Source organism: Takifugu rubripes, chromosome 2, assembly GCF_901000725.2.
Source record: "Takifugu rubripes chromosome 2, fTakRub1.2, whole genome shotgun sequence".
NCBI classification, from domain to species: Eukaryota; Metazoa; Chordata; class Actinopteri; order Tetraodontiformes; family Tetraodontidae; genus Takifugu; species Takifugu rubripes.
This window is the reverse complement of record NC_042286.1, coordinates 13,362,262-13,381,366: the sequence shown is the minus strand read 5'-3', so window position 1 is coordinate 13,381,366 and position 19,105 is coordinate 13,362,262. Positions and strand designations below refer to the sequence as shown.

The 19,105-nt window shown below is 51.8% G+C and overlaps 1 protein-coding gene across 1 annotated transcript in view; it reads left to right on the top strand.

The window, feature by feature from the left end:
• Positions 1-19,105, top strand: part of akap6 (A kinase (PRKA) anchor protein 6) — a gene marked incomplete at its 5' end in the record, with an annotated part of 74,955 nt that overhangs the window by 9,151 nt on the left and 46,699 nt on the right. Inside the window, 3 exons of the mRNA XM_029832733.1 lie at positions 4,663-4,785; positions 9,930-10,026; positions 10,565-10,770. Coding sequence (XP_029688593.1) covers positions 4,663-4,785; positions 9,930-10,026; positions 10,565-10,770 — 426 coding nt within the window. The remainder of the gene's footprint in view (positions 1-4,662; positions 4,786-9,929; positions 10,027-10,564; positions 10,771-19,105) is intronic.

The window sequence follows — 19,105 nt, the reverse complement described above, 5'->3', positions numbered from 1 at the left end:
CACACACACACTCCTCTCTGCTCCTGGGTAATTAGCTGATTAGCTGCTTAATTAGCAGCATGTAATCACGGCGATGGATGAGCTGCCTAATTGAGGAAGTGAAGAGAGGAGAGGCTCAGTGTGGAGGATGACATTCTCCTTCTCCTCCGAGAGCGGGAATGGAGGAGAAATCATCCATCCAGGGAGGAGGGGGGGGGGGGAGGAGGAGGAAGAGAGGGGGGAGAGGGTGAGGGAGGAGGAGGAAGAGGGGGTAGGAGGAGAAAGAGGGGGGAGGGTGAGGAAGGAGGAGGAAGTAGAGGAGGAGGGGTGGGGGAGGGAGGGGGAGGAGAAGGAGGAGGGAGGGGGGGAGAGGGTGGGGGAGGAGAAAGGGGGAGGAGGAGGTGGAGCAGGCGAAGGGGGGGAGGAAGAGGAGAAAGGGGGAGAAGGAGGAGGGGGGAGGGGTGGGGGACATGGGGTAGGAGGGGGAGGAAGGAAGAGGGGGAGGAGAAGGAGGAGAGAGGGAGGAGGAGGAGAAGGGAAGAGGACAGGGTGAGGGAGGAGAAGAAGGGGGGAGGAGGAGGAGGAGAAGGGGGCAGGAGGAAGTAGATAACACACACACTCCTCTCTGCTCCTGGGTAATTAGCTGATTAGCTAATTGATTAGGGAGGAGAGGGGGAGGGGGGAGGAGAGGGTGAGGGAGGAAGAGGGAGCAGGAGGGGAGGAAGAGGGGGAGAAGGAGGAAGGGGGGGAGGAGGAGGTAGAGGAGCAAGAGGGAGGAGGTGGAGCAGGAAGAGGGGGGAGGAAGAGGGGGGGGGGGAGAAGGAGGAGAAGGGGGAGAAGGAGGTGGAGCAGAAAGGGGAAGGAGGAAGTAGAGGAGCAGAAGGGGGGAGGAGGAGGTGGAGCGGGAGGGGGGGGTCTAATCTGCTCCTGCTGGGGCAGGTGAAACACGTGAGGGTGGTTAAAACAGAGCAGACGATTGTTCTTTAACAGGGCCGAGCCGTTACCATGGTTACATTAGCAGAATACCTCTGCCGCTGGCTGACAGAAGGTAGCAACGTCTTCCCGGTCCTCAGAGCGTTGGTCGCGGTTGGTTCTGGCCCGGTGAGGAGCCAGGTTCTGTTCGCCGAGGTCGGGTCCGTGTCCTCCGTCTCATCTGATCACATTCAGGTTCCCGGGCCCGCGTGCGTGCTCGCCGTGAGGCGCCTGTGTCTGACGGCGAGGACGCACGCCGGCCCGTCTTTGAGCAGTGGGGGACAGACAGACAACAGGCTCCGATCAACACTGGTCTGATTGGCCCCGCGGGGGGGCCGGGCCCCCCACCGACAGCAGAGGGGATGGGAAAATAGAGAGGTGGAGAGTGTTATTCTCTTCCTCTGTGGTGCCGCAGATAAACAAAGTAAAGAGACGCGGTCGATAATCCACAATCGGACTGTCAGAAAACACAAAAATCTCGAGAAAAACACCTTTCAAGGTGTGTTCCACCTGCGTCCTGATGGGCTGTGATGCGTCTGTGTGGGACTAAAGGCTGCAGGTGTGTGAATCCGTCAAGTCTGTCCGAGTCAGAATGAAGAGGTGAACCGGCGACAGCTGAAAGGAGGAGCGCTCATCTGTACCACGACGCCTGAAGGCAACAGACATCTGCTGATGTCGGGGTCTCCCAGGGACAATCTGAGGGGCGCGTTCAGGTGTGGTCAGGTGTGACGGACAGCCCATCTCCCTCCCTCCCTGTCTGTCTCACTCCCTCCCTCTGTCCCTCTGTCCCCCCTCTGTCCCTCCCCCTCCCTCCCCCCACTGTCCCCCCTCTCTCCCCCCTCCCTCCCTGTGTCTCACCCCTCTGTCCCCCCTCCCTCCCTTTGTCCCTCCCTTCCTCTCTCCCCCCTCTGTCCCCCCTCCCTCTCTCTCCCTCCCTCCCTCCCTCCCTCTCTCCCTCCCTCCCTCCTCCCCCCCCTTTTGTCCCTCCCTCTGTCCCTCTGCCTCCCTCCCTCTGTCTCTCCCCCCTCTGCCTCCCTCCCTCTGTCCCTCCTTCTGTCCCTCTGCCTCCCTCCCTCTGTCCCTCACTCCCTCCCTCTCTCCCCCCTCTGCCTCCCTCCCTCTGTCCCTCCCCCCCCCCCCCCCGTCCCCCTGCAGTCCCCCACAGGTTGACCAGTCTCTGGTTTCTTAGAACTAGTGAATAAATCCAGGATCGTGTTCCTGTGACGTCCCCCCAGATGTTTGTGGAAGCCTTCGCAGATATTTCACTGTTAGTTTAGTTTCACGTTCATCAGCTTTTAAAGCCCCCCCTCCCCCCCCCCCTTCCCCCCCCGGGTGAGAATCAAAGGTGTCGTCGATAGCGTGTTCATCGCCGATGCTGAACACGGTCCTCCGGGAGTCGGTGTCTGAAACCATGAGCGTCGTCCTTCAGAGAGCGCCGTCAGCTGAGCGGTAATTATGGTCAGTGAGGAGCGGAGCCACGGGAGGAAGAGATGAAGCACATATCAGAGGCTCCGATCAGGCGCGGGGGCCCCCGGCACGCCTCGCCGGCCCCCAGGAGCCGCACTGCTTTACACACATCAAAGAGGCTGTAAGCAGCCCGGCGCGTGCTGGTCGATATCTCTGCCGCTGCCGCCTCGCTCGCTCCCGCTCTCTCTCTCTCAAGTCATCGACATCACTTCCTGTCTGCGTCTGTCCACACGGAGACGAGCTGGGACGGGTTGAGTTGTGGTGTCTCTTCCCGTTCAACAGGAACAGGAATGCACACGGCTCCCTGCTGAGCCCAGAGAAGCTGGACCCACCTTCCTTCCTTCCTTCCTTCCTTCCTTCCTTCCTTCCTTCACCTTCCTCCTCTTCGCTCTCTGCGAGTCCTCATCAATACTTTTGATTTCCGCCGCCCCTCCATAATGAGGCGTATCGATGTTCCTTCCACGTTTTGAAGGTTCGCGGCGCTCATTAACATACCGCCGCTCCCTCGGTCAAGGTTTGTGTCTCCGCATCCAAACAGGCGCCCTCACAAACACGTTTGATCATTCCGGTCCCGCGCCCGTCTCCGCGCGCGCTCCGATCGGACACGGCCGTTCACGTGGCGACTCATTTCCATCGGATTTACCTTCTGGCCGCGGCCTCGCTCGTCCCGTTAGCGCGGCGGAGGCGGGACCAGAAGAGCGGACTCGCCGACAATCCTCAGTCACGCTTGTTATTCCGACGGGATGTCTGAGGTCTGACTGGAGAGAATGAATGTTACAGCTCCACTTTTATGGAAATGACTTCCTCCCGCTCGGCGCTGGATCGGATCCAGACTAAATAAAATTCCGGTTGCAGCTCGGCGTGACCTTTGTGCGGCTGCGTTCTCGGCGGAGCCGCCTTCCACGCCGCAGCCGGCGTTAATATTCCACACGACTCGTTCTGACCTTGTTCCCGTTTGAAGTTGCACCAAACAAGGTTTAATTTGATGAGAACTCGGTGGGATTTTTCTGTGATTCGCTGGCTTCCTCACGTCTCCGCGTCCCACCTGGTCCTGTGTTTGGAGGCGTGAGGGAGCGCCAGGAGCAACGGCCCGTCTGGGCGGGTCCGGCTTGGTCTCGCTCCTCGAGCTGACGGGGGAAACCTGAAGATCCGCTGAACTCCGCGTTTGTGGGGGGGGTTCATCTCATTCCGGTCCAGCGTCTCCTCCTTCCTGATGAATTCCGTCCTGAGACCCTCATTGGTCAGAACCAGCTCCACATTCACCACCGTTATTTCCCGACACACTAATGACTTTCACACATTCCGGAACTCTGGGAACTCTGGAAATTCTCCGTGCAAACCTCGGTTTCCTAATCTCCCTGCTCGGCTCCTGTAATCTGCCGGGAAAACAAGAGCGCGGGATTGTTCTTCATTTGATGAATAATCCTGTTTGCTCCTGCAAATCTGCCTCACAGATCAATATCAGCTCCAGCTCATTCCGGCGTCGCTCCGACGGCTCCGGAGCGTCGGAGCCGTCGGGCGTCATCGCCGACGGCCTGATGGAGACGTGACAGAAGGGAAACCACATGGTGGGAATAGGCAGAACATGGGGTCGCGGCGATGACACTGATAAAGGATCAGAGGGAAGAAAGCAGGATTGGACCGGTTTATGTGTGACTACGTCACCGTGGACCATTTCTTTCCTCACATCCTCCCACTCTTAAACTCCTCCTTCTGTCATCTGTCCATCGTGAGTGATGGTTCCGGGATCCATCCATCCATCCAGTCTTCTCCTCCTTTTGATCCTCAGTTCCCCCGTCGGCCGGTAGATGGCAGTAGCTCTCCACTCTCCCTCCGTTTCCTGTTTCCTGTCTTTGAAGGGCAGCAGCGGAGATGAACATGTCATTCACTCCATTCTTATCCTCCTCTTTATCGTCGTCCATCTTTCCTGTTGTTGTCCTGTTTACTTTTGTCCTTTTCTTTTGACTGTCTCCGTGTTTATTTACAAGTCTTCCCGTCTCAGTGTCCTACTCCGTCTCCAGCGTCCACTTTTCCTCCTGTTGCTCTTTGCTCCTCGCTCTGGGTGTTTACCTGTTTGGAGCGTTTGGTTTTCTTTCTCTCCGTCCTTGAATTAATTCACATCTGCTCCCTCGCTCCGCTCCTCCTCACCTGGATCTCTGTTTTTGATGTTGACTGCTGCTGTTGTTAATCACCCCCCCCCCCCCACCCCCTCTCTCTCTGTCCCTCTACCTCGCTCGTCCCCAGTGTTTGGTGCTGCAGTTGGACGGGTTCATCTCGTGGCTGCAGGAGGCGCTGGACAGCACCGAAAACTGGACGCAGCCCAGACAGGACGTGGACAGCCTGAGGGCGTACCTGGACACACACCTGGTGAGGACCCACAAACACAGCACGCACACACACACACACGCTCTGGTGAGGTCCTCATTAGCATAAGTGAATCCCCCCCCCCAGTGACAAAAATGTGGTCACTTTTAGAACAGTTTTTATGGTAAAAACCAATAAAGTGTCTCGTCCAGAGGTAACTGGGAGAACTCCCGCGGCCCCCCCGCGGGCCCCCCCGCGGCCCCGCCTGGTGCCCAGCACCGTCCTGCTGCTCTAAATTGGAGAATTTACCCAGAAAAACAGGCCGTTTCCGCTGGTTTCCTGATGAGATCACCCAGAAAGCTGCGAGTGTCCTTGAGGAAGCGGCTGAAGCCCCGATGAAGGTGTGAAGTGATGGAGCGACGCCGGGAAAAGGGGTTAAACGCCGACCCCTCACGTTAAAGCGAGAGCAGATCCATCATGGGTGCTGCTGCCGCGGTTTCCAAGTCGGTTCTCTGCGTCGGCTTCTACCTGCCCGAGCTGAGCCGACCGGCCAGGACGACATCACTTCCTGTTTGTCCACACAAGCTGCTTCCTTCTGGGCGTTTTTCTTCTCTTTACCTCCCTCAGTGTGTTTCTTCCCTCCGTCCCCTCTGCCATGGTTTGACCATCTGCCCTTCGCTTGTTCTCTTCATTTCTCCTTTTTGTCTGATTAATCTCACAATCTTCCTTTGTTTATTCTTCTGAAGAGGGATCAAACATTGTCCGCTCTCTCTCTCTCTCTCTCTCTCTCTCGCATACACACATCAGCAATTACTCACACACTTTATGGCAAACATATGGTCTTCATGCATGCACAGACACACACAGCAGCACTCATCAAAAAAAAGCATTCACGAGTACAAGGGAATCACACACACACACACACGCACACAGAATGTATTTGCATATAAGTACACATTTCCAAACATATATACACAACCAGTGCAGTGTGTTTTAACCACACACACACACACCCAGAGGTGCGATTTGCATACATTTGCATGTTCCTAGACAGATATCCAAATCAGCATCTCCATATCCGTCCCCGCAGAGCCGCATCATGCACACACACACGCACACACACACACACACACACACACACACACACACACACCCAGAGTTGTCTCATCTAAATATTTATTTCTGCTGTGTGTGTCTGTCTGTTTACGGTTTGTTTACACGTGTCGACTTTGTTGTGGTCGCCAGCAGTGCTAACGTTAGCAGCGGTTAGCTTCAATTAGAATTTCTGGCACTTAATTGGCGCGTCTCCTTAAATAAAGCAGAGCTGGATGAGAAAGCATCGCTAATGGCACTTTGAACTGCAGCGGCGTTGACGGCGGGTTAGCTAACCGGCTCTGTGTGGGGGTGCAGCGATAGTCACGCTCGCACTTTGTAGTATTAGCGTGCACGTGTTGCTAATGATTGCAGAGAATCGGCTTCCGTCTGTCTTCACTTTGTTCTTCATGTCTGTCTCTGACAAACTGTCCACATTTGAAACATTTAAAGAGCGATGCTGTCGGAACGGATGAGTTCATAAGTTTAAAAAAAATAAGGATTTATTTGTTCTGCAGGTCAAAGTGGTCATCTCGTGCTTTAATGGGGAAGCAGAGACGTTTGACAAAGTGCGTTATAAGCTCCACCTTGAAATTGCCTTGAAATCACCTTGAATCGGTCTTGAATCTAACTTCTGCATCTTCTCTGGGACCCGTTCAGCATTTTAAAGAATATTCACGGTAATGACAAAGTTAGTGGCTCCCAAGAAATCAGGGAGTGTTTCTAAAGTGGGTGGACCTCTGTTCTCTGCTTCTGTGTGTGTGTGTGTGTGTGTGTGTGTGTGTGTGTGTGTGTGTGTGTGTGTGTGTGTTAGGGGTGACAAACACCCACTTACTTCACTGTATTACTTTTTGTTACACACAAACACACACAGCTCCGGGGCAGCAGTGGGTGGAGTGAATATTTGGCCTAGCTGGTGTGTGTGTGTGTGTGTGTGTGTGTGTGTGTGTGTGTGTGTGTGTGTGTGTGTATAAAGGAGAGAGAGTTCCTATATATGTCTTCGAATAAGCACAGGTCTTTCCGGAACTCCTGGGGAGATCAGTGAGGCAAGAGGGCATTAACGCGCGCACACACACACATGCACACGCACACACACACACACACACACACACACACACACACACAGGCTGCTCTTTGTAAGGCGCTGAGAGATGGCGGCCAATGAAAGGCCTATTGATTGGTTGTGATGGGTGATCCAGGCCTTTGAATCCCATTACCAGCAGCAACACATTATTTGAGAGAGAGAGAGATAAAGAGGTGTGAGAGGGAGGTGGAGAGGTCTCAGGCTACCGCCACACTAAGCTGACTGCATCTGAAAATGCAGATTATGTGTTTCTGCAGCTTCGCATCAGATTTCCCCGATGATCGCCATCCACAGCGAACATGGAAACAGAAGGAAAACTGCTGATCCTCCTGTTCTCTGCTCGCACAGCCGCTACACTCAGGAGATCTGATGCTAATGTTAGCCACCAGCAGACGTGCACTCTTTCTAGGATTGTACAAATAAGCTCAGCTGTACTTTCTTGTTTTCCAACATCCATGTCTAAGTGATTTGGACAGTTCGCCGCTGCTTCTTTGACCTTGACAGTGAGACAGAAATAACAGAAGCTGTAACTTCTGGTTTTAAAGTGGGAAAACAGGAAGCTAATTAGACGCCGCGGCTAAGCCTGAACAGCAGTTCCTGAAGAGGGGATCTTTGCCTGAAATATAGAGGGGTTGTAAATGTGAACGACCGGAGGAGAAGGGAGGTGAAGCTTAAGCTGACAGAGAAATGGAGATAGAATGGAGGGAATAGAGAAAAAGAAAGATTAGAGCATTGTTACAGATGGGAGAGAAGGACGGCAGGTGAGAGAGGAAGAGCAGAGGATGAAACACCAAGAGAGGGAAGAGTGACAGAGAATTTCATTTTATTGCTTAATATAAACACTGGAGGAAAAGGCACACTCACACACACACACACACACTCACACACTCACACACACACACACACACTCACACAGCCCCCTCAGGGAATACAGCAGTAGCACTACAGCTTCTCTCATTTCTCAGTTTGGTCTGAATGGATACAATTAGATCATCATTATTACGAAGAATCTTTGATCAGATCATGTCTCATCAGCCTGCCCCCCCCCCGTCCCCCCCGTCCCCCCCGTCCCCCCCCAGAGGTGCAGACATGCAGTCAGAGACGGCCTCAATGTCAAGCATCAATGTCACCTCGGTTATACAGCTTAGCTCCTCGCTAATGTTCTCAAAGCTAAACGATTTGAGGTAAAACAACCTGCTGCAGGCTAATATGCTAATGCTAGCAGGTAATCTGATCACTCTGGAGGAGCAGTGTGTGTGCGCGCGCGCGTGTGTGTGTGTGTGTGTGTGTGTGTGTGTGTGTGTGTGTGTGTGTTTAGGAGGATCAACTAAACTGCTTTTCCTCCCATTTGACTGTGTGGTTGTGGGAACAGCCAGTTTTCTGGGGACAAATCTGCCTTTTGGAGACTTCATTAATCTTTCTTTTCGCTCTGCGTCTACGTTCTCTCCGCTCTTTTCCCGCTCGTCCCTCCTTCGCACTCATAAATACAAACACGCGGCCTCTTATTACCGCCTGCTGTCTGATGTACATAAACGCGGGCTCTGCATACCCTATCATCACGTGATTGATGGCTGGCTGTTCCGCTCTTATCGATTCCATGCTCTCCATATATTAAACAAAGGAAACGGAGCTGAATCGCTGGTGGAATAAAGCGCTGAAATACGATCGCTCTCCGATAGCCCGGGCTAATCTGTACAACCTAATTCACTCCTCACATCAGCCGCCGCTATCCCGCGGACGCAGACCGTCACGCCGTGTTTTGTGTCGCGCTGATAAATGTACTTTATGTTTATTAGCCACAAGCTTTTTCTCTCTTTTTTTTTTTTCTCCCTCCACCGGCTTATCTGGCGATGATGTGGGGCATCGTGGCGGCCGGGGCTGCAGAATTACTCAATCAGCCGTGAGATTTGGAGTAATTTACGAGGCTTGCAGGAGGCGTAATGGCGGCGGAAGGCGTCCGGCGTTGTTTTATTTGGATTACAGTTGATATATGAATGTGTTTTTGAAGACAGCGTGAAGAGATACAGTTGATGGTTCGCTCTCTAAAGTCATATTTTATTATTTATCGGGGAGATGTCAGTTAAGGACAGAGTCAGTGACACCAGAGGAACCAGTCGGGTTTTATCTGGGGGGGGGGGGGGGCGATAATGAGTTTCTCAAGAACTCAGATGTTTTTCTCAAGTGTCGCCGTTTTACCTTCCAGATTATTCACATCCACATTCTGGTGGATTCATACCTGCTAGAACGAGCTCATTGGTCACAGATTGATCACGGCCGTTCATCACTACCCTGGTCGGGGCCCAGGAGCCAGTCCCAGAACCCCCCCGGCGGCTCACGGAGCCTCATGGAGCCTTTTTAATCAGGCCACCTCATTTGGAGCTCTACAACAGTCGTGGCGAGGGTTTAACAGCCTGTTGTGAGACTCAGAGCTCCAACATCTGTCGAGATCTCCATGGAAACGACGTCAGCAGTCGGTACGAGCAAGACGGCGGCGCCAACGAGCGCTTTCCCAAAGAGGAACCTCGGTTCAAAGAGGTTCAATACAAGACTTAAAAGTCATCCAAATGTTTACAAGAGGCTGCTGTGTGTGTGTGTGTGTGTGTGTGTGTGTGTGTGTGTGTGTGTGTGTGTGTGTGTGTGTGTGTGTGTGTGTGTGTGTGTTGGGCTTCATCTGTCTCTTCTGTCTACCCTCCTCCATAAATATTGCGGCGTGGACGTCTGACCTTGTCTCGTGTTGACCGATGCTGTCGCCCGTCCATCCGTTACCGTGGACGGGGCGGCGGCGGCGCTGCGGCGGGATCTGCTCTGAAGACACGTACGATAACGGTTGCGTAATCTGATTAGATCAGATCCGGTCCGGCTGTCCTCAGAGACCCGCTGGAGTGTCGACGAGCGTCCTGTCAACAAGTGTCTCTCAGTCAGCCGAAAGTTCCCTGCCAGACGTGTAACGAGGAGCAGAGCTGGCGACGCGCCTACGGCGGCGACCCGGCGTGAACATCTGGATGCTCACCACGAACCTGATGTGTTTCAGAGCTTCAAGTGGAACGTGGACAGTCGCGGCGCTCTGAAGGACAACATAATGGAGGAGGGCAGCGCTCTGCTCTCTGTCATCACCTCCCACCAATCAGGTACGTTCCCCCTCCGTCTGTCTGTCACACACACGCGCACGCACACACACACACACACACACACACACACAGCAGGTGGTCATAACGAAGCTGTAACTCTCGTCCATTCATTATTAATATTTGGATTAAGAGAGTGACCTTCAGAGGGAACTCATATGAATGTTGCCCAAAGAAAAAGGGAGAGAAATGAAGACAAAGAAGGAGGGAGGGACGGAGACGGCCCCGGGGGCTGGAGCAGGGATATTGGGAACGAGAGAAACTACATTTCCTGGAATATTCAGGGGTCGGACCTGGACGACGCCGAGGCCTCCGTCTCCACGGATCCTGCTGGCCCAGTCCGGACCTGCCGGTCCCCAGTTCCCTGTGTTTTACTGGTGCGTCTGGACCGTCAGTGAGCCGCCCCAGTGGGCGTGGTCGGACATGTTCTCCTCACACACAGACTCCTTAAAAAGCAGCAACGATACGGCAGCAGACGGGATCAAACCCTCTCTGCCACCGTCTCTGTCCCTGGCTCATCTGTCCTGTCCCCCCCCCCCAGGTCTGAAGGATATCCTCCATATGGTGTCTAACCAGTGGGACCAGTTGCAGCGGCAGATACGGCGCCAACACTCGTGGATGCTCCGCGCCCTCCGTTGCATCCAGTCCCGCCTCCTCTACACTCACCCCCAATCACACGAGCCCTTCGTGACTGCAGGAGAGGCAGCAGCCAATCAGACGCCTCCTCACCCACCTGACAGCCTCATGGTAGGAAGGCTTTTATTTAAATGTATTCTACCTCTTTCCCTCCTCTCTCGCTCTCTCTCTCTCCCTCTCACACACACACACACACACACAATTCAGATATGCACACTTTGTAAATGTCTTTGTATCGGCTGCCAGTTAATGTCCTGATTGGTTCCTCAGTTCTAATTGGCTGATGGTTAATTGGCTGGACTTGGTTAATTAAGTGTAATCTCCCTCCCTGTCTCACACATATTGCCGCAGTCCTGTCATTTACAACTGTGTGTGTGTGTGTGTGTGTGTGTTCAGCTGGTGTCCTCTCATGTTTATGACCTTGTCATTAGTATGATTTGATGTTATTACTACTGTTATAAGTGAAGCATTCCTGTTATTTGGATGAGGCCTCTGTACCTCAGACTGTCCCTCGGGAGCTGAAACAGTAGTTCAGGAACTGTAACACAAACACAGGAACTGTAACAGAACCACAGGAACTGTAACAGAACCACAGGAACTGTATCACAACCACAGGAACTGTAACACAAACACAGGAACTGTAACAGAACCACAGGAACTGTAACACAACCACAGGAACTGTAATAGTCCCTCAGGAACTGTGAGAGAATCACAGGAACTTTAATAGTCCCTCAGGAACTGTGAGAGAACCACAGGAACTTTAATAGAACCACAGGAACTATAACAGAACCACAGGAACTGTAATAGTCCCTCAGGAGCTGTAATAAAACCACAGGAACTAGTAGAGTTGTTGACTTCACTCTGGGCTGTTGAGGAGCATCTTCTGGATGGTACCATGCTTGGCCAGATGTCTCCTTCCCACTCTCCTCCTCCCTTGCTTCCTCCCTGCCCTCTTGTCCTCCTCTTCTTCTGGTCATCCTCACCTCTCCTCCTCTTCTTCTGGTCATCCTCACCTCTCCTCCTCTTCTTCTGGTCATCCTCACCTCTCCTCCTCTTCTTCTGGTCATCCTCACCTCTCCTCCTCTTCTTCTGGTCATCCTCACCTCTCCTCTTCGTCTTCTGGTCATCCTCACCTCTCCTCCTCTTCTTCTGGTCATCCTCACCTCTCCTCCTCTTCTTCTGGTCATCCTCACCTCTCCTCTTCGTCTTCTGGTCATCCTCACCTCTCCTCCTCTTCTTCTGGTCATCCTCACCTCTCCTCCTCTTCTTCTGGTCATCCTCACCTCTCCTCTTCTTCTGGTCATCCTCACCTCTCCTCCTCTTCTTCTGGTCATCCTCACCTCTCCCTCTCTTCTGGTCATCCTCACCTCTCCTCCTCTTCTTCTGGTCATCCTCACCTCTCCTCCTCTTCTTCTGGTCATCCTCACCTCTCCTCCTCTTCTTCTGGTCATCCTCACCTCTCCTCCTCTTCTTCTGGTCATCCTCACCTCTCCTCCTCTCCCCCCTCGTCTTCTAACTCTGGTTGTTTTCATATTGTTTAGTTGCAATTAGAGCTGCAGCAGTCTGATCACTGTGATCATTCAACAGTGACAGCCATTAGACACCTCTGTGTGTGTGTGTGTGTGTGTGTGTGTGTGTGTGTGTGTGTGTGTGTCCATTAGCTGATTGTGCTGCAGCACATTAACGGTCCGTTCATTATCTGCGTGAATCTCCCGGCACTCAAAGCTTTGATCCGTAAAAACCTCCAAACAACAAACGGAGGTGTGAACCTGCTGAATTATTTCTCTGCTCCTTCCATAAATTCCCTCTGCCTGTTCTCAGTGACTGAACACTGAACCTGAGCTAACGGTGACGGTGACGGTGACGGTGACGCCAGGGGAGAGGCTGGAGGGTGTGTGTGAGCCAGCCGAGAGCTGCCAGGAGCCGTCTCGCTACGCTCACCCATTAGCATCCGGGTAACGCTGGTTCAGCCCGTTGACATTGTTCGGGCTGAAGGTCGTTTCCACCTGCTGAGGTGATTGAGCTCTCTCACGATCGCCTCTGGAGAAGGAATCAACAACAACTCGTTGTTGACAGGAGAGTAGATAAACAACACTTGGTGATGCTAAAGTGGAGCTGTGGAGCCTCGGAGGTGCAGCAGGGCTCCTGTGAGGGAGGTGTGTTCCGGTACCCTCCATGATTGGGGTTTTGGGTTAAACCGGTCTTAACTGGCCCACGGATCTGATGAGTGGAGTGGTTGCGGTCCCTCCCGATGGGGGTCCGAGTTCCGGACCAGGTGGGTTCCCTGGTTGGGGTCTGCTCCAACATGTCTGCTGATGGCGCCGCTCAACTCCTTGAGTGTGGTTTTACCGTGTGTTCATTATCTGCCAGATCTTTTTAACGATGATGTGCTAATTACTGCCAGAGAGACGGGGTGACGGGGGCGTCAAGGTCACCCAAGGGCGTGTGTGCGTGCATGTATTGAGGGTAGGTAAACACTTCATTTGTGTGCGCATGTGTGTTTAAGTGAGTGTAACCTTGACTAAAGGGCAAATTGAAATAAATTTATCAAATAATGAAGCCTCCTACAATATTTATAAGCCGTGGATCTGCTATTCATTACAAAAGATTAAATACCAACTTGTATCAATAATTCATCCTCTTAATCTTCATTTTTATTGCAATTAAGGGCAGAAGTGAGTGAGTTATTTCACACTTGACTCTGGATGCGACTGCGGCTCCGTCTGTCATTAACAAATCCGAGGATGTTTAACTCTTCCTCTTTATTCATCCCAACTTCCTCCAGTTTCCCTTCTGTTGAATCTCTACAGCAAAGAGTTTGGATTCCATAGGGATACTGGTCAGATACTGGTCAGATACTGGTCAAATACGAGTCAGATACTGGTAAAATACTGGTCAGATACTGGTCAGATACTGGTCAGATACTGGTCAAATACTGGTCAGATACTGGTCAGATACTGGTCAGATACTGGTAAAATACTGGTCAGATACTGGTCAAATACTGGTCAGATACTGGGCAGATACTGGTCAGATATTGGTAAAATACTGGTCAGATACTGGTCAGATACTGGTCAGATACTGGTAAAATACTGGTCAGATACTGGTCAGATACTGGTCAGATACTGGTCAGATACTGGTAAAATACTGGTCAGATACTGGTCAGATACTGGTCAGATACTGGTCAAATACTGGTCAGATACTGGTCAGATACTGGTCAAATACTGGTCAGATACTGGTCAGATACTGGTCAGATACTGGTAAAATACTGGTCAGATACTGGTCAAATACTGGTCAGATACTGGTCAAATATCCCTCCTGCCTCCCCCACCCCTCACCCTTCATCCCCCTGCCTCCCCCACCCCTCACCCTTCATCCCTCCTCTCCCTCACTCATCCCTCCTGCCTCCCCCACCCCTCACCTTTCATCCCCCTGCCTCCCCCACCCCTCCTCCTTCATCCCTCCTGCCTCCCCCACCCCTCACCCTTCATCCCTCCTGCCTCCCCCACCCCTCACCCTTCATCCCTCCTCTCCCTCACTCATCCCTCCTGCCTCCCCCACCCCTCACCCTTCATCCCTCCTCTCCCTCACTCATCCCTCCTGCCTCCCCCACTCCTCCTCCTTCATCCCCCCTGCCTCCCCCACCCCTCACCCTTCATCCCTCCTCTCCTCACTCATCCCTCCTGCCTCCCCCACTCCTCCTCCTTCATCCCCCCTGCCTCCCCCACCCCTCCTCCTTCATCCCTCCTCTCCCTCACTCATCCCTCCTGCCTCCCCCACCCCTCCTCCTTCATCCCTCCTCTCCCTCACTCATCCCTCCTGCCTCCCCCACCCTCCTCCTTCATCCCTCCTCTCCCTCCTCATCCCTCCTCTCCCTCACTCATCCCTCCTCTCCCTCACTCATCCCTCCTGCCTCCCCCACCCCTCCTCCTTCATCCCTCCTCTCCCTCACTCATCCCTCCTTCCCGGTATCTCTTCACTCTTTAAGCCCCTGCAGACCTTTTATATTCACGCCGTCTTTTCTCATATCCTTCCACAATCTCATTCATTCCACCTCCTTCTCTGTCCATCTTCCATTACTCCCAGGACCCCCCCTCCCCCGCTCTGCCTGTCCATCTGAAGAAGGGGTGATTCATGTAAATGTCACGAAATATCAGAAGCGGGGCGGTGGGATTAGGCGGTGAAGAGACGATACACTGATACCAGCAAATATAACGCTCTGACAAGATGGCCAGCACCAGGGATTAGGAGCAACACACACACGCACGCACGCACACACACACACACACACACACACACACACACACACAATGGATTTGCATGTGTCTGTTGCAGAAATGTGACTTGTGTTGTGTCGCTGCATTTTTAAAGATTTGTTGAGCTTGCGTGAAGGTTTTCAAGTGACTTCTGTAGTGTTATTTGCATATTGAAGATGAAGATGAAGGAAAAGGTTGAGCTTGTGTGTGTGTGTGTGTGTGTGTGTGTGTGTGTGTGTGTCACTATGACAGAGGTAGAAGGCTGTTTAATACAAGTGTGAAAGCAGTGTAATATTTAACAGCTTAGTGGGATTTGTCTGTCACATTACAGGGGATTTTAGAGTCTGGTGTCTCATTCTCACACACACACACACACACACACACACACACACACACACAGGAAAGGTGAAGGGAAGTGTTCAGCGACCACCCATGTATCCTATTTACTATTTTCTTGTGGGAAACAATAAAAACATTAACGACCACAAATGTAACAGTAAATTTTAAAAAAACTGTCGTGAAATCTAGAACACGAAGGGAGTTTTTCACCCAGGCGACTGTGGTTGTTTGTTCTGGCATTAAACAGTTTCTAAAATCTATTATTTTATTTTTTTTGTCTTGTTGGAACAAATGGAGTAAAATGATGTAAATGGTTTTATAGATTAGCGCAGTCCCGCCCCAGTCGGTGATCTGGAGGCTCCATCGTTGACTGATGTAGATGATTAACAGTCGCTCCATGTGGAGGTGATCCGTCGTTGTTCTAACCTTTGACCCCGCCCACATCCGGCCATATTTAGCTCGTACCTGTGATTCAGCATGAAAGGAAACGTTACCTGTAACACGGCTTTTCTCAGCGGGTGGATTCTCAACCTGCTTCAGGACGCCAGCGCAGGCTGCAGAAAGGTGCGAGGTACACCGTGATCCTTTGGACACGGAGGACTCGAATCCTGTTAGTGAGCGGAACCAAACAGCCCGGAGCGCGCGCGCACACACACACACACACACACACACACACACACACACACACGAAAAGGCAAAAACATGCATGCATCCAACTGGCTTTCTATGTTTGTCTGTCGATTTCTAGACACACTCAGAGTGTGCATCTGTCTGAATTTAAGTGTGTGTTTGGGTGGGTGTGTGTGTGTGTGTGTGTCTGTGTAAGTGTGTGTTTGGGTGAGATAGAGAGAAAAGAAAGAATGAGAAAATTTGAGTCAGGAGTGACCTCCCAGGTGGCACTTCACATAGTCTGAGCTGAGTTAAATAGTCTAGTGTGTGTGTGTGTGTGTGTGTGTGTGTGCGTGCCTTATCAGTGTAGCTGGTGGAGACAGCTTGTTGGCCTCAGGCCTCTATTTCAGCCTACAGACCGCACAGATTGGGGGGGGGGGGGTCAGTGGATTGAGGAGTGCAGGTGAAGGCTGGTGTAAAAAGAGCACATTAACATGAAGAGGGAGGACCAGCTGCCCTGGGAGCTGAAGCCCCGCCCATCAGTAACCACGTGTCCTCTGTGGAGTCCACGTCGTCTCGGACCTTTGACCTTTGGCACGGTCGCGAACCGGTTTAGACGCTGTTTTAAATCAGATTAAAGGAGGAAAATCCAGCACTATTATTTGTACCTGTTTCGTCATCCTACCGAAGGAGCGTTTCTTTCTGGGGGAGTTCATCTTGATCTGCCGAAAACCCGTCTGAGGTTTGAAGCATCCCGAACACGCAGTGCGACTCCTCTCCCCCTCTGAGTGATTTAAATATTGACCTCAGGTTGTTACGACTTTCTTAAATCAAATTACCGAGCTTTGGACTCCTGCCTGATACCTGATAGAGCCAATCAGACGGCTCGTCCTGCTCCCGGAGCTGCACCACACAGCACTTTACATAAATTAAGATTAAACTTGGGAAGTTTGGGGAGTTCGCTGAACCACGCAGTGACTCTCTATCAAGATAATTTGTGCTACGGAAGAAAAAAAAAAGTGTTGGTGTTAATCCTCGGTTTAAGATCGGCAGAGTTGCATTTCTGGGTCGATTGAGAGCAGCTGGAGGGTTGTTTTTTTTTTTTTTTTTCACGTCAAACGGCAGCAATTTAAATGCATTTAAACATTTGTGGCATCGGAATTCCAAATATCTGCAGGAGGAACTCTCAGTTTAGGAGTTCAAGCGGTTTTCAGTCGCCGTCGATGCGGTTTGACGTCGTTTTCTGAGCCGATGCGGCGAATTATCGCCGAAATCGGAGCGAACGCTCGCCGTCGCCGGTCCATCCTCCAGATAACAAACTATTTTTGTCGACACAAAGTTAAACGCCCCCCCCACAAAACCCTGCAACATCTATACCAGCTAAATGAAATATGCAAATAATGGCCGCCGATACCAATAAGACATAATTAAGGCTGTCCGCCGTCCGTGGCGGCCGCATGCCAAAGCACTCCAAAATGTAATTTCTAAAGTCAGTTTGAAAACTAAAAACCTCACAGAGCTCTTTCTGTGTCTTCGCCAACGGCAATCTGGCGTCCTAATACACTCGGAGAGAATAAATTGATAGAGGTGGCAGCGGGCTTTTCCTCTTTTAATTTTCCACTCCTGATATTTTTCAAATATTTAATTATGTGGATGGTAAAAGTGAATATTCAAAGCAGTGTTTTTCTTTCATTTAACAAACGGTTTGTATCAAAACCACCTTGTTAAAATTGTGGCAACTTTCAGAGTTGAGGAAGTTGCCCGAAATGAAGTTGCGGTGACGAATCTACGTCCTTTGTTTACGGTTTTATTTTGAAATTCTTCACACTGCACTTCCTCCGGATTCGTTAATGGAGACGCCTCACAGGAAGTCACAAAAAGATGCAAGTTTTTGTGTGTGTGTGGGTGCGTGTCCTCCTGGCGTGATACAACAAGCACACACACACACACACACACACACACACACACACACACACACACGCAGCAGTTTTGCACCCTAATCTTTATTTTATTCTAAACCAAAACGATGTATAGAAGCTATTTTAGGCTCTTGGTTTTTGAGAAGCAGAAGGAGGCCGAAGAGGCAAAGACAGTGAGGGGGGGGCTGTGGGGGGGCGGGGGGGTGGAGAGGATGGGGGTGTTTTTGTCTCTACCTGGGGGGCACAGTAAATCAGACACAGATAAGGTAATTCTGGGAGCCGTCCGTCATCCTGCTGCAGACGGGTTTATAGTCAGCAGATTGGCTGTAAGAGCTGTTGATTACAGTGGTGGGGGGGGGGGGGGTGGAGCTTCAGCCGTGAATGATGTCACACATGGAGATTGTTATGGATCCGTGTGTTTAGTGGCCAAACGCAGAGCTTCAAGATCCAGGAGGGAACATCAGGAGATCAGGATTATCATGCTGAGAACATCAACATCTGGCAGGAAACTGAGCCCAAGGAAAGGTTCTGGAGAACCGAGTCAGGGCTGGAGAACCAAGTCCGGGCTGGAGAACTGAGTCAGGGCTGCAGAACCGAGTCGGGTCTGGAGAACCGAGTCGGGGCTGGAGAACCGAGTCGGGGCTGAGTCAGGGCTGGAGAACTGAGTCAGGGCTGGAGAACCAAGTCAGGTTCTGGTGAACCGAGTCAGGTCTTAGCACTGCTGCTGTTTACTGGGCTCTTCCAGGTGAACCTTCCAGTATCTCAGTCTTGCTCAAGGGCACGTTGCTCCTCTCTGACACGCTCTGGCTCCACCAACCAGAACACTTTGAATATTTTAAGCGTTCCTCACTCCACCTGATCAACTCCGGATTAAACATTACAAATGCCGCCGGTGCTTAATTACAGTTTCATAACCTCCTCCAGTGAAAGAGAGTCGGGTGGGTGGGTGGGTGGGGGGGGAGACACAAAATGGCCAATGAGAGCCGGCCGCCGGTGCCGAGTGCTGCTACTGTATGTGGAGCTGAAGCGGCGGCTGTTTATTTAGTATTTATTCTGCACTTCATCATCTCGCGCCTTTAATCCACTGGCTGCTGAACGCACCGCTGACCACGGCGTGAAGCTAACCTCTGCCTGGATCACAGCGTACGGCGAGAGAGAGGATGGTGTCTATCCCTCCATCTGAAACCTTGTTAAATATTCATTGACAATTATTCTGCTTTGACCGGGAGTTGGATGATGCCTCTGCGGAAGGAGAGAGAGACATAGAGAGAAGGAGAGAGAGGGAGTTTGTGAGCGGGGGGGAGGGAAGGGAGCGCCGGATAAAAG